Below are 16210 nucleotides of genomic sequence, written 5' to 3' on the forward strand. Positions count from 1 at the left end.
TGTATGTTAGTTCGCTAACATGCTCGGCGAAGGGTATCATTCCTATAGTAGTGGGAATTCTGGAATACTTATCCATCTCATTTGACAGATACTTGGGGCTGACATCAGATAATGTTGGATCCATGTTGAAGCCATGTTGGATGAGTAACTCTCCCCCTCCACACACACAGACACACACACGGACACACACACCCCAAGTCCATCTGGTGTTTATTTTGACGGAGACACAAAATGTCCCAACGCACACACACCCTAGCTGTACAGAAGAATGTACCAACGCTTTTTGGTCAAACTAGCCGCTGTAGAAATCCAGGTCAATGTTATGCGTATCGCCCTGGATCCCAGTTACAGTCTCAGTGGACTTCACAGGCCCAGCTTGTACGACACCCTCTGACGGCTATGCCCTCTGAATGGCCATGAACGACTCCAAAGTTACCCAGAGGGGAGAAACCTTGAAAGCACGTGGCTCAGGAGGCAGAGCGGGTTGGCTGATAACCGGAAGGTTGCAAGTTAGATCCCCGGCTCCTCCTAGAGGAGTGTCGAGGTGTCCCCGAGACAAAACACCCCACCCTAACTGCTCCCGACGAGCCGCCTATCGGTGTTTGAATGGGTGAATGTCAGGCGTTATTGTAAAGCGCTTTGAGTGGCCACTGGTTAGAAAAGCGCTGTATAAATGCAGTCCAGTTACCATTTAGGAAAGCCATCCCTCCTTCCAGGAACTCTTGAGAGTGCAGTAGGTGCGACTGGGCAGACGTATAATGGTAGCACAAAACAAAACCCCTCACGGGAGAACAGATTGGTGAAACGGTCTCTTTGTTCCGGTGCATACAATTATATTTTTATCCTCTTTCTCCCAAAAAAACTAAATCGATGATCTCCACTCGAGGCCGAGCTAAAAATAACCACCCTGCGATCTGTGTTGACGGTGGACGTGGTGGTGTGTCACGCATCCACCGAATGTTGTCCGTCCGTGGATGGGATGCGATATCGTCTTGCTCCTTCTCGGGGATGTATTTAGAATCTCACCGTATCTTGCTCTCCCCTCACCCACGCACTGTTAACATGATTTGGTTCATGAAAGATTCAGGAGCTTTAGGTTGTCCGTGGGTATTATGCTATCTGTACAATCGACCGTGGTTCGAAAGATGAGTGATTGTGTTGTTGCGTCAAGGGTGTGCTTCCCCCATAATGTGGCGTGTTGTACGTAATTAGACTCACAATTCATCTATTGATATTCACATTCTCATTTTGATGTATTTGATGTGTTGAGAACGACATGCATTGTCGTTGCTTTGTGCTAGAATGTGATGGTACGGTCTAATTTAGTATGGCACACACACACACACACACACACACACACACACACACACACACACACACACACACACACACACACACACACACACAGCAGATGACAGTGTTTTCACTGGTAATCAGGGAGGAATTAACCTCCCTGCCATATTGAGCCACGTACACACTTGCTACAACTACTCTGTTGCTATCGCTCACACACACACACACACACACACACACACACACACACACACACACACACACACACACACACACACACACACACACACACACACACACACACACACACACACACACCATCTCTTCCTCCATAGCTCTGCCGCCTCTACCTTGAACATTCTTATACCCACACAGCCCAGTATTGCAGGGCCAAGCAGTATTCCCAGGTAATCATCTTGAGAGTTATTTTTTTTCCCCCAGCAGAGGCTAGCAAATGGTTTCCTCTGCTGGTCCAACTGGGTCCAGCAGTTTGAGTAGTTAAAGGACGGATCCCTCAACTAAAAGTAGCCGACTGCACATTAAAACACAACTGTGACTGCTGTTTTGATCCCGCCTTTTTGATCCCACCTTGATTGACAGCAACCGACAGCCAAGCACTTTCAATCACTCGCCTCAAAATTGTCAAACAAAGACGAGCTGTCCATTGTCAATCAAGGAAGGTTCAAAGCCACACATCTCTCCTACTATTGGTTAAATTTCTCTGAACTGATTGCTAATAGGCTGCATCAAACCATCGGCTGAGCTATCCCACTTTTAGACAAACACCAATGGAGACTTGGTCCAAATATGGCTAACTATTCTCATTAGTTTTCCACCATTCCCGTTATTTCCCTCCAGGGAGAGCGGTCATGGAGGCAGGCCAGGGCCAGGTTCCCATGAGCCCAGGGGTTGGCTGTGTTGTTTATTTCCTGTTGGGTGGATAGAGTGCAGACGGACTCGCACCAACCCGCCCTTAATGGACTCCCTTGGGAGTTGCACGCTGTTTCGCTATTTTACTACTTAATTATTTAGCAAGCGCTTTTATGCCACGCGACCAACAGCGAATTCAGATTCACGTCATTACATTTTACAATTTTACATTTTGGGCATTTAACAGACACTTTCGTCCATAGCGACTTACAATAAGTACATTTGTCAGAAGAAAGAGAAACAACGATATATCGCTGTCGGTACAGTAAGGATGTTCATTGAAACAAGTGCCAAGCACTTACAGTTGCTAGGTTAACCCATTCCCCGTATACAACAAAGACAGCTAGGATAAGATGCTACACAATGTTTTCATTAAGGAGCAGGTAAGGTTAGGGAATGCCTTCAGGTTGGGCTGCAGAAACCGGGGTTTGAACCCAGGAACCTCTGGCTTACCATCATACGTGTAGGTGAACATATATCCTATCACCTTTCACCGATTTATTTTTCTCTTCAATCCTTCATTCTCTGACCCTTTAGCCCACTTGATTAAATTTCGACAAAGGCGTCCAAAACACTCCCACTGTGTCTTGCTGGGCTTCGGTCGACAGCTGTGTGATTTACAGTCACAGGGCTTGGCCAGGGACCTCCATGGGAATATGAGGGCTGCTCGTGTTTTCATTGGTGTAGTTCGGTTCATGTTGCCTGCTCCTATTTCTCCAGTCTTGCTGCAATGGGACCGCAATACAATTGGAAACATTGGCATTGATTGGTTGTGTATAATTGTCGTTGTTTACACTGGAGATCGATTGGCTCTTTCTTTATATATTTTCCCTTCTAGGTCTTTATTTCGGTTTTGGTTTCTCTATCCTGTTCTGTTTGTGGCCGACTTTTGTCTTTCCTCGGTTACTTTCTGACTCCCTTCATCGTTCCTTCTCTCTCCTGTTCATTCTCTCACTCTCTCTTCTTCCTTCTGCTCCTTCTCTTTGTTCTCTTTCCATCTTGGGTCGATTTGGTTTGAAAAAGATACATGGGAGCGCGATTGAGACATTTTCATAAATAACCAATATAGCTGCAACAGATGTGTCACACGTTCCGTTGCCCTGATTGGTTGTCGTCTATCCAGTTGCGTCCGGAGGCATTTGGGTCTGCTCCCGTTGATGACTCCCCCTTGGAAATGTAAAATGACATTAGAGGTTGCCTTGGCCTATGTGCATTGTGATTACCGGTGTTCAATTACAACAAAACAACAAGAATATCCATTAAATGCTAAGTGTAAGGTGGCTATTGTTAGCATGATTCCCCTGGGGAAGAGATTTACCAGCATTAAAGTCATTTTACATTATTTTATTTTGTTCTGAAGTAGCCTACCTCCTCAGCTGAGGAGGTAGGCACAGTCCTTCCTCTTTTAAAAAGGCTCCCTCTAAAAGCAGTCGAGGGGGAGATGTTGTGTTGGGCAGGAACACTTAATGTATTGATCTCTCCCTTCCATTGAATCCCTTCCTCATTTATTGTTCGTCTCGGTTTATACATTTAAGGAAGTTAATTGTCCTAATCCCGGTAGAATCTCCCGCCTGTGTAATCCAGAGATTGTTGTTCTACTACTACTGTTGTTTCACATTTCATGCCGGCCGCGGATGAAAGCCCCCTTCTCACCCCCCCCCCCCCCCCCCCCCCTCCCTCTCTCTGCACGTTATCCTCCTCCTCCGGTGTTGCTATGGTAACATCTGGGATTCCGGCTGCTGCTGACCTGATCTTGTTGCTAACCCAGTTGTAGTGAACTCCAGGGCGCTCTCGCTGTTCCAGTTGCTCCACACACAACGCAACCTCCTGGCTCTGTGTGAGAGTCGAACCTTTGCTGAACTGACAGCCATTAAAAAAGTTGATCCATGCAAAAGGATGCTGCATGGATTCTAGAAGAGTTATTTTGTTACATAGAGATTATTACTGTACAGTCTTGTGTGTTGGTTCTTTAACTGTAGGTGCACTGACACAGTTATATGAAGTAACTCACAATGCACAATATAAAACGTACTATGAAACGTCACATTGGCCAAATAAATACTCAACTTTTTCCACCGTCTTCCTCCCAGCTCTACATCGAATGTTTTTGAGGAATATTGGCATCCGATTTCAGGAGGAAAAGGGTGGTTCGTGGTCCGTAGGGTAATGGTGTTTAGTGACTCTCCAACGAGCGTGTCTGCTTCACATCAACCGAACCATCAGCCTCTGAACCAATCAGGGAGGAGCGCTCTCTTCCAGAGACGCATGGGCAGGCGGTGCCTCGTTTAGGGTACACACACGCACGCACACACACACACACAGAGACACAGAGATCGAGATACACACACAGACACAGACACAGACAAACATAAACACAGTCACACACACACACACACACACACACACACACACTCTCTATATTAGAGCTACAAGGTGCGTCTCCTCCTAAACGTGTCCCTCTCTTTCCTCAAAGTACGAGAATCTGCTCGATCAGGAACGGTAACCAATAAGCAGGAGAAGCCGGGCATAATTGAGTGTAATGTCTGCAGAGTGGAACTAACAGCCTGCCAAGCAAGAGGTGTGTAAGGAGGGGTGGTTGTCGTGATTGGGGGTCCCCTCTGCCCCCTCGAAGCATGAGCGTACTAGCGGTACATTGAAAGTTCGTCATGCTCAGTGCTGTTGGTTAGGAGTCAGACTCAGGCAGGGTACAATGTGAGGATGTGAGGTGGACTGTCTCTGTTCACAGTTTGATTAGGACCAATACAACAGAGCTTTGTGTATATTATTATCATATATACGTTTCAAACATATTGTCTTGGCTTCTGTTCTGAATTGATCACTATCGTTACCGACTATGGTGGAGTATACTCATTTCTGTTAGTATAGTTCTACGGTATGTCATTCCTACACATCACACCTTTAAACTTTCACAGGTACGAATGCTGTCCATTGTTAATGGCTGATGTTGTTTTTCTGAAAGCTATCTAGCTGCAATGCTAACCTCTGTGTCTCCCGTGTGGTCGTCCTGTAGGAGTTTGCGGCGCTGACCAAGGAGCTCAATGTCTGTCGAGAGCAGCTGCTGGAGAAGGACGAGGAGATCTCGGAGCTCAAGGCCGAGAGGAACAACACCAGGGTCAGTGGACTTTCATGCTTAAGAAGCTAATGACTCCCAACAGTGCTAATGTCCTAATGATGCTATGTCACATGTCATGTACGTTTTTATTTTTTTATTTTGTTTGATTGTCTGTAGTCTACTGTCTGTATATATTCCTTTCTTATTTGTAAAGCGTCTTTGAGTACTTAGAAAAGCGCTATAAAAAAGGGATCAATTATTATTATTAATATGGATGCTTGCGGAATCCTAAGAGTCTTTTCTTCCAAGACATCCATGGGTACGGAATAGACCACAATTGGTCTGAAATGCCTGAGTGTCCCTACAATCCCTTATCGAACTTCATTCAACTCCCTAAAGCACTTTGACGTAATTCGAGCTATTCCTGACCTCACAGTTTACTTGCAGTATTTCATAGATACTTTGTGGAAGAAATTCATAAACATTTAATTTCTTTGTCTCGGAAATAATAAGCTTACATTGATGAAGCTTATGGTTTAGGTAAATAAGCGGCTGAATATACGATGCTAAACCGCCTTGGTATTATCTATGGATTTAGATAAACCAGAGATTATGTTTGAGTGCTTCAAGGTATGCTTAGCTACTGTACATCACAACAGCTTAGATTTGAGTGCTTCAAGAACATGATATTTTTATCAATCACCAAAAAAGTGAAAATTTGACATGAATTGAATGTTAAATCAATAAAACCTGCCAGCTTGTGAAACAATTTTCCATCTGCAAACTCATGACTCTTTGCAGCGCATATAGGCCTACAGTAGTTTGTTAGCCTGACTCTGGTGATTAATCACCTTTCCATTTCTTTCTTTTCAAACAAGCCTTTCCTTTTCAAACAAGCCTTTAAGCTTACGCTGGGAAATGATGGAAATCAAGCTAATTCAACATTAGCTTCATTTCAATCATTTCACAGTGTAGGCTTAAGGCATCCCCATCTTCCTGAGCTGAAGCCAAGTGCCCTCATCCACAGACACACACACACACACACACACACACACACACACACACACACACACACACACACACACACACACACACACACACACACACACACACACACACACACACACACACACACCCCTCATTATCCCTGGTAATGTTTGTCGCTTGAGCACGTCCCGCCCTTTATGTCTGTCCCAGTTTGTCCGCCTCCGTTCCTCGAAGGCTTCCCTGTTCAGCAGTCACACTCGTGACTCAGGGAAAGCGATCATGAAAAGCTAACTTTAGCTCCAGGCTAAAGTTAGCTACCCTGCAGTCTGTGGCGTGACCAGGGTCATTAAGTAGAAATAATGTACTGAAAATGTAGCCCTCTCCGCCAAACTTACTTTTTCAAATAATATTAAGTGTGAGTTCGGGAGGGGGGGGGGGGGGGGGGGGGGTGACATGTTTATAGGGGTCATGTGACACCCTGGACCCCCCATGGATACAGCCCGGGCAGCAGTATGTGGTGTCGCCTGACATCGGTGAGAAGGGATATCATAGGGCTGGTGGTGATTCGTCATCTTTTCTTTGCCGAATGATAATTGGCAGATTCCCGCTGGCGTGCCGCCTGTCTTTGGGCAGACTGTCTTGCAGTGCGTTCTAGCACAACACACATGCACACTATCGCTCTCTCACTCACACACTCACACACTCACACGAACAGGGAGAGGGAGGAAAGGAAGGAATTCATTTTCTCCTGCTTGGTTCATTATCACCTTAACACTCAGTTGGCAGCCGCCAAACAGGCTCTAATCAAGCCGCAATCATGATTTTACTTTCACACCATCATAACTTTGTTTTTTTGGCTTTGTTTTTTTTCCGTCGGAAACTAAGAATATGTTTATTCATATTTTTAACCACCGTTGTGTCTCGGGACGGATCACACCGCCACCCCTCTTCTGGGTTCCTCCTCAGGGTTTGATCCCTCAGGGTTCTTGGTGGTTTCCCTTCCCCCCTTTCAAGACTTACAGACTAGAAGGCTTAGGTTGTACCAAACAATGTGGTTCTATGAGGGACAAATTAATTCAAGTTGACTTGACCATTAGGTCAGGTTGGAGTCTCGACTTGGGTGTCAGAGAGATACATGAACTTTGAAGGGTTTGAGACCTGAGTTCTGTCTGGGTAGAATCTGGGTTGGAGTCCCAGAATCTGGGTTGGAGTCCAAGAGAGAGGACCAAGTTCCTTTAGGTCGGGTTGGAGTCCTGAAGTGGGTACCAGAAACATGAACTTTGAAGGGTTTGAGATCCGAGTTCTGTCTGGGTTAGAATCCGTGTTGGAGTCCCAGAGAAAGGACCAAGTTCCTTCAGGTCGGGCTGGGGTCCCGACCTGGATACCAGAGAGACTGTTGATCTGATATTAAATACATTGCATACTTTCTAAAATGTTTTTTTTAACTTTGCCTTTGCCTTTATATATCTATTTTACTATTTTTTTTATTTTACTTATCTATTATTTTATTTTATTGTACTACAATGTTTCTATGTGAAGCACTTAGAGTCTGCCTCGTGTATGAAAAGTGCAATATAATAAAGTTGCCTTGCCAGAAGTTGCCCTGCCTTGACGCCCCTTGCATGTTTGAACGTGTGCGCCGAGTTTTCCCCGTGTGTCTTCGTTAGGGAAATTCCTAGCACCTGTGTTGATTATTGATTGTATTCACCTGTGTCCATGTTATTGTATTCATGCTTCCTCCCTGATAACTCAGCTAAACTGCTAATTTCGAAAAATAGATGGATTCTTTTTAAAGGGATGAAATAGTGAGGTTCTTTTCCTCAGTGATTTTTTTTTAAATATTAATGATATTATAATATTTATAAATACTTTAGAAGTTTGCACACTTCAATATTAATGAATTACATTTATTTATTTATGATTTATTAATCTTTATAGCAATGCTCAACGACACTATTGAATATTGCATGTTTCTCTCACATCGTGAGGGGAACATCATTTTGACTGCTTAGGTTTTGACTGCTTAGCAAGCAGTCAAAACGACAACGACCGCAGCTGACAACAATATTTACATCACCAGTAATGGCCGCCGCATGTGTCCGTCCTACTAGCTGCTCCTGGAGCACCTGGAGTGCCTGGTGTCGCGGCACGAGCGGTCCCTGCGGATGACGGTGGTGAAGCGGCAGGCCCAGTCCCCCTCGGGCGTCTCCAGCGAGGTGGAGGTGCTCAAGGCGCTCAAGTCGCTGTTCGAGCACCACAAGGCACTGGACGAGAAGGTAAGACGGCCGCGGGGCGCGTCGAGCCCTAATGGGTCGATTCCCCCCCACAGACTGCATGGGGTCGGTTTAGCGGGTTGCCTAGTAACCTGAAGGTTGCTAGTTCGATCCCCGGATTGCTCAGGAGGAAGAGCGGGTTGCCTTGTAACCGGAAGGTTGCTAGTTCGATCCCCGGATTGGTCGCAACCGGAAAGGTTGCTAAGTTCAGTCACCTCAACACGTAGTGTCGAGGTGTCCCTGAACAAGGCACCTTCCCCTAACTGCTCCCGTACCATTAGATTAGATTCAACTTTATTGTCATTGCACAAGTAAGGACAACCAGTACAACACAATGCAGTTTACTAACCAGTAGGGCATTCATTAAAAAGTGCTTTTCCTTACAGCAGTGCTTAAATAAACAAAAATAAAAAAATACAAAAGACACAGATTGCAAGTGCATTATTAAAGTGCATAGAGTTCTGAGGAATCAGACAGTCCATAGTCTATTAATAAAATGCAGTATGATCATATAAAGTGCATTGATGAAGTGCATTAATAAAGTGCATAGTGGTCAGAGGTCAGACAGTCCATACCGTTCAACCGAATCGCTTTGGATAAAGGCGTCTGCTAAATGCCCTAAAATGTAAATGTCATGAATTCCATACTTATTCTGAGGTTTTAGGAGTTGGACCCACTGAATAATAATTACAATGAATTGAATATATATAGCGCTTTTTATCCAGGCACACAAAGTGCTCTACATAGTGAGAGTGACTGTAGGGTGGGGGGGGTGAGGGGGTTATGACAACTCATCCACTACCAACGTGTAGCCAACTCGCTAACCTACTAACTAACTGGGTGGCGACACAGTGGAGAGGGGAGGAGGGAAAAACTGTCCAATTAGAGACTGGGGGATGATTAAGTGGCCATGGTGGAGGAAGAGCCAGGCTGGGACTCTGGCCAGGATCCGGGGTTGGAACCCTACCTCCAGAGAACCAGTAGGGCAGGCAGAGAGACACGGGGCTGATGGCCATTCTTTTATCCTCATCACTTTGGAGAACCCTAGTGCTTAACATAGATAATAGTATGGTATTAGTAATGGACACTATCAGTTGATGGTAAGATATAAATATAGATACATTAACATTAGATGTAGTAACGGAGATTATGAGTTGATGGCAAGATATAAACATGGATAGATTAACATTGATGTATTAATGGACATTATCAGTTGATGGTAAAATATAAACATAGATTAACATTGATGTATTAATGGACATTATCCGTTGATGGTAAGATATAAACATAGATTAACATAGGTTTATCAATTGATTGTCAAATATAAACATATATAGATTAACATAGATATAGTAATGGACATTATAAATTGATGGTAAAATATAAACAAATTTTGACAAAAGCAATAGACAGAATAACCCATTCCCATAATGAATAGGTCATTTTAAAATGTTTGTTTCTAACAGTTAATTACCAATAACATGAACTAATGCATGTTTTCAAGAACATTGTCAAGGACTACAGAGTACAGATGTTAAATTATTACATTTATGCCTCATGATTTGAAACAAGACATTATGACCGGAGCCCTACAAACACATTACCAACTTGCCATCAGAATCCGTTCACAGTGGTGATTGAATCGGTTTGGATTTTATTCGGAAATCCCCTGAGATAAGTCTCATAACACAAATCAATTTGCTCGTAGCAGAACTGTCAAGGGTCAGTTCTGTAGATGGGGGGGGGGGACTTTCATCTGGGCTGCAATAACCCAAGACCACTTCCTCCGCATCCTGTTGGACAAGCAGCCCTGCAGCTCCGCCTCACAGCGGTTATCAGTGGTCCGTCGCTACGGCGACGATGACATGGATGAGGGAGAGCGAGCTGTCTGGTTTCCCAGACTCAATGAGGAGGGAGTGGGAAGAGGAAGAGAGATGGAGCAAATTAGACACACACACACACACACACACACACACACACACACACACACACACACACACACACACACACACACACACACACACACACACACACACACACACACTTAAATACATTACTACGCACACACACACACACACCCACACACAGCGCTGTCGGTGCCTCTTGAAATTGGCTCCTGTGGACCCAACAGAGACTGAGCCGCAGCTCCAAGGCTGAAGCACAGTGTTACTGTGAGGAAGGGGTTACTGTCGAGAGGACTCATCTGTAAGTGCCGCTGAAACACCGGCCCTGATGTACAGAGAGCTGAATCCAAGGCGTCCGACGGAGACGTCTCTGTGCCTTAACAAGTATCAGGAGCATAGTGGGAGAGACTCTAATGAACTCACTCTATTTCACTGATCATCTTGGGGACAACGGGATTTGGATAGAGCTTTTCAAGATACTCAAAGACAGTTAATTATAGGAGAGGATTATTTGATTCGATATAAGGTTATCCAAAGAGAGATGGACGGCCCCGCCCAGATTAACGTGTAACGGAACATCCTCTCGTTCGACGTATTAGGCTGTTGAGCTCAAGGAAACGAGTCGCAGGACTCGGGGTCGACGGGCACGCCACTCTGCTGATCTGCTGGGCTTGTGAGGGGTCCTTTTTATCCTTCATCCTCACACATCAAGTGGAGCACTGTGTGGATTTGAGGGGGGAGGAAGGCAACGATATGTTACAGTAAAGGTTGCTTTACATTGAACCCGATTGTTCTTCGATTGTTTGTCTAAAATAATTACAAATCAAGGAGCTGAATGCCATTTCAAAAAGCGGCATTGATTTTATTCTCAACACGCTTCATTTATATATGGACAAAAGAAAAAAATCCCAAAATCCCACAATCGAGAATCCTTGTTCTAGTCACCGTGGATACAGAACATGTTTCAGGACAAGGCTGAGGTCACGTTTCTTACTTAGTCGTCTCATTGTGTCCATAATACACGACATTCATAGAGCTATAATTAATGGTATCTGTAATGAATATTGATCATTCATCTTGATATCATCAGAGCTACAAGCCAATGTTTGCACTGCAGGACATGAATAGAGGTAGCTTTGATAACATGGCGATGTGTAGTTGTATCACAACAGTTGTGTTTTGGATGACAAATTTCTACAAAATGTATTTTGTTTTTTGAGAAAACTCAAAAACGAATGTCTCCAAAACATGGAAGTATTCTAGAATGAATACCCATTGATCATCCCCATATCCACGAAATACAACTCACTACTACACTATTTGTGTAGTATCTTTTTTTTTTTTTTTTTTTTTTTTTTTTAAACTCCCATTATTATTCAATCCTCTAAATACATCGGATATTCTGTAGAAAGCACGGAGCATAAGCTCGTCTTCAGTAGGCTATAGGTCGAGCGTCGGATCCATCTGTCTTTTTCCTGAGTGCGATTATTTTCGGAAAAATGTTTCGTGTCGACGTCGCGGCTGACAGTAAACAGTTCAGACGCGTCGATCTCATTTGGCATCTTTTATTGGCTCCTCGTCTGGTGTAACAGGACCCCCAGCCGGGGGTACTGTAGTAAATATCTGGTACAGAGGGACCTTTAGCCTCTGGTACTGGGGTAATCACCACCAATCCATCTACCATCAGGTCATACGAAGAGACAGGAAATGGCTTCGGGTAATAGTGCCCGGTACACGATACCTGCTGAGTGTGGACATGTGGGGTCATATAAAGATATATATCTTGTGTATCGATGGATATAGTTATATTTAGCATTCTTTCTATTTAGAAAGGCATTCAATGTTAGCGTGTTGCAGTGACTGTGACTGGATGCCTGGCATATCGCATTGACTGCAACTGAATGCCTTGACTCTTCTCACAGTCAACCGGCCAGCACCCCATCACCGATTAAAAATGTTTTGTGTGTGTGTGTGTGTGTGTGTGTGTGAGTGTGTGTGTGTGTGTGTGTGTGTGTGTGTGTGTGTGTGTGTGTGTGTGTGTGTGTGTGTGTGTGTGTGTGTGTGTGTGTGTGTGTGTGTGTGTGTGTGTGTGTGTGTGTGTGTGAATCATGGCCCCCATTGTGTTCCTGATCATCCCTGGAAGGAGGGATCCCCAGTCTGCATCCCTTCTCAAGATTCCTCCTTCCTTGCTAATTAAAGGGGACATAAAGCCGTTCGAAAATCTGCCCCATATGACATCACTAGTGGGCATGTCCACCTAGATCTGTGCTGGATAGATGAGCAACGTTAACTTCAGTCCACTGGGTAGGCTGGTAGACTGATCTATCCAGCACAGATCTAGGTGGACACGCCCACTAGTGATGTCATATGGGGCAGATTTTCGAAACGGCTTGTAAGGCGAATCACCCTCACACCTGGTCGTATAATATGTCCCCTTTAAGTTTTTTTCAGGGGGGTTTCATAAATATACGGCTTGTTAAGTCCTTTGAGACTGTACCTGTGATTAAGGGCTATACAAATACAATTTAATTGAATTAAATGACTTTTAATTTAAAATACTTTTTTTTTTATAAAGGAGTGTGATTGTACGAGAAGAAAGGAAGGAACATTTTACTCAAACGGTCAATTTGTTGTTCCAGGTCCGAGAGCGACTGAGGGTGTCCCTGGAGAGAGTCTCGGTCTTGGAGGAGGAGCTAACGGCAGCCAATCAGGAGGTAAGAGGCGCCCGACAGCCGATCTATCAGGGAGAGACCAGTATACAAACGAGCGATAGTATTTATTGACAACGTTTGGCGGGTAGACTCCATCAAACGGGTCTTCATTGAACCATGGGTCCATGTGGGTCTTCCCCGGGGGTGAATCCACCATGATGGTGTCTAAATGCTGGTCGGGGACGACGACAATCATGGAGTTCCTTCTGCCCTGGAGGACAGCGTCCCTTTCTCCATCAACAGGTGGAGCCTGGTCCCGGGGGGGGAAGGTGATGGAGGAGGGCTGCAAAAGCGTTGCAATGAACATTATGTAGACGAGCGATTGTCGCTGCGGGCAATTCTTTTTTACTTTTTGGGGAATTTAAAAAAAACTGTTTTTATATGAAATGATTAACACAGCGTCCATCCCAGTATTGTGTCTTTACCTTTGGTTCTGCTGTGCGCAGCGCTATTTTCAAGATGGAGGCGGGATGGAGCTATGAGGTTTAGCCGACGGTTGGAGGATCCAACTGACAATTTACGAGATTTGGTCAAGAGCAGTTTTTAATACTTGAATATAAATATTTGTAAAACCCCTCCAGTTTGGGGAGGGGTTGTGATGAAAGGATGACATCATAACCCTAACCCTAGACATGGATAATCGATCAAACGGTAGATAAAGAACTTAAAGATCTCCTATTGTACTACTTTTCTGGTCTTAATTTCTTATTAATGACTCCTATAGAGCAACCCGGCACGAATCACAGCACAAAAAAAGATGTTGATTTTCGGGAAACTCTTCCTCTCATCTGGGCGCTTTCAGCATTCCCTGTCAACACTCGGCTTCGTCCTTCTCTGCCCCCTCGCCCCCCTCCAGCCAACCCAACTCCGTTGTCATTGGTTACCTTCCGGAAGAGCGTGTTGCAGCATTACCATACATGGAAAATCCGGATTGTTCTACGTAGATAAATCCCGGAAATGGGAATCGCAAAAGTGAATCGCGACCGGCGTCCCTAGTGTTTAGCGCTCTGTACAGCCACCCCAGAAGGTCAGCAGGGAATACGTCTAAAAGCATGTACGTCATTATTTGACACTTTAGTGTGGTTAAAAATGACTAAAAATCATTATTTATAGTTTATAGCTCATAAAAGTCGAAAAAGCATCCTAGGTCCTCTTTAATAGAAGAGTCTCGACCACACATGCCGATGTCCTCTGAAACAGAAAACACTGACTTTTCAAGGGATTTTCAAGGGCTTCGTCGAGGCATTGTTTGGCCGGTTATAAACGCTAGGTAGCAGTGTGCTTGGGCCCTTATTGTCAAGGACCCCTTAACGACGGAGGAAGGGCCGCTCTGGGTGTATGTTGTCCCCCTGCCCTTGCGTTTGAGGAAGGGGAACCCCTTAGGTGAAGTTCTGGGGAGGGAGGGAGAGTGAAAGAGAGAGAGGGGGAGGGAGAGAGAGGAGAAGGGAGAGGGGGAGGGAGAGAGAGGAGGAGGGAGAGGGGGAGGGAGGGAGAGAGAGGAGGAGGGAGGGAGAGAGAGAGGAGGAGGAGGGAGAGTGAGGGAGGGAGGGAGAGTGAAGAGAGAGAGGGGGAGGGAGAGGGGGAGGGAGAGAGAGAGGAGGAGGGAGAAGAGGGAGGGAGGGAGAGGGGGAGGGAAGGAAAGAGAGAAAGACATAAAAATAGACTACATTTTGATAGAATGCATCCTTATAATGCAAAATCTCGCAGCCCGAATTTCTCCCAGTCGGATGACAATGGCAGGAATAGAGAAGAGGAGGCAGAGGAGAGGATAAAGACAGAGTACAGAAATAAATGATGGGTAACAAAAGCAGAATGTGTGTCTGGGGAGGGGAGAGTGTGGCTTGGGGAGACTTTTTATTTGAAAGCACATTTTACAAGGTCAGGAGGAGGGGAGCCGGCCAAGTTTTGTTTGTTTTGTAACATCACTTTTTCCCAAACAGCAAGTTAGCTGTTGTTTCTGTTATAGTCATTAAAGAGGAGCTTCTATTCGTAGCAACATTCAGTAAAGTCAGATAAAGGACATTAAAGAGGTGGAAGGGGTTCGGATGTCTTGCTCAGCCTACTTGGATATAGGCGGCAGACATTGTGGTATCGAACACAGAATCTTTAGGCTGGGTGTCTTTACTATAGTCATGTCTGCCATTTTACCTTTGACTCGGGCAAGGCAGTTGAACCTGTAAGACAACGCCTGGTTTTAATTGCAGCGTGTGTCCATGCACTCTTTGACGGTGTTGGTGTTTCTTCGTCAGATAATCCCGGCGTATCCCCCCCCAACAAGGTTAAATAGAAGCGTTCTTGGCTCTGTGGTTAACATTCCAGTTAGCATTTTGTTAGCCGTGTGCTACACTGAACGAGGGAATAATTGGACCTCCAGGCAAGGAAAGAGTGTTACAACTGGACCCCAGCCAGACAACAATGGCCACAGTTCATCAGCCCCTGGCTAAGAGGGCCATTACAGACTTCTGGTTGCCAAGCAACTCAGCAGAACACTAATTGATTTGTATTTTTTGTTTTTCGGTTTCATTCTTGAGGTTCTGCTCCAGGGTTTGGTAATCTTTTACGACAAGTGCTGTAGCTGAACTTTGCCAGAGTCCGATGGATTGTAGTTCTCCCCACAGCAAGTGGATGTTAAGCCACATAGGTCAAATGGTTGCAACATAAATATGTGTAAAGAAACGGTGTTGGTTGAAATAAGAAAAACATCTTTGTTTGGGGTGCGCTTGAGAGGCGACTTATAGATGGAAGACCCCGTCAGAGTACTGACTCCTCCGAGGGTCCCAGCTTGACGTTCTGTTTTAATTTTCTTCTGCTCTTAATCTGAACGGGTAGCTCTTGCTTCTCCCCGTCAAGGGATCTCCCTCTGTGTCGAGAGCGGAGCAGTTCACAAAGGAACAAGTGGTGGAGAAGAGACGTGGATCTCATCAAGGCCAGGCAAATCCGTGTTCGTTTTGTATCTCTGACTGCTCTGGCATGTCAGAGATACAGAAGAGCAACGGATCTTGATGGAGCGCCCGTAGATGTCCGAGAAACGTCCCTACC

At 45.0% G+C, this 16210-nt stretch overlaps 1 protein-coding gene across 12 annotated transcripts in view; it reads left to right on the forward strand.

Annotated features, from left to right (window-relative positions):
• The window catches only part of ppfia2 (PTPRF interacting protein alpha 2), a 126315-nt gene that overhangs the window by 78183 nt on the left and 31922 nt on the right, over nt 1–16210 (forward strand). For all 12 annotated transcript variants that reach the window (XM_060037892.1, XM_060037896.1, XM_060037898.1 and 9 more), the window contains 3 exons: nt 5255–5356; nt 8395–8559; nt 13100–13174. In XM_060037892.1, coding sequence (XP_059893875.1) covers nt 5255–5356; nt 8395–8559; nt 13100–13174 — 342 coding nt within the window. The remainder of the gene's footprint in view (nt 1–5254; nt 5357–8394; nt 8560–13099; nt 13175–16210) is intronic.

Source organism: Gadus macrocephalus, chromosome 19 (genome assembly GCF_031168955.1).
Source record: "Gadus macrocephalus chromosome 19, ASM3116895v1".
NCBI classification, from domain to species: Eukaryota; Metazoa; Chordata; class Actinopteri; order Gadiformes; family Gadidae; genus Gadus; species Gadus macrocephalus.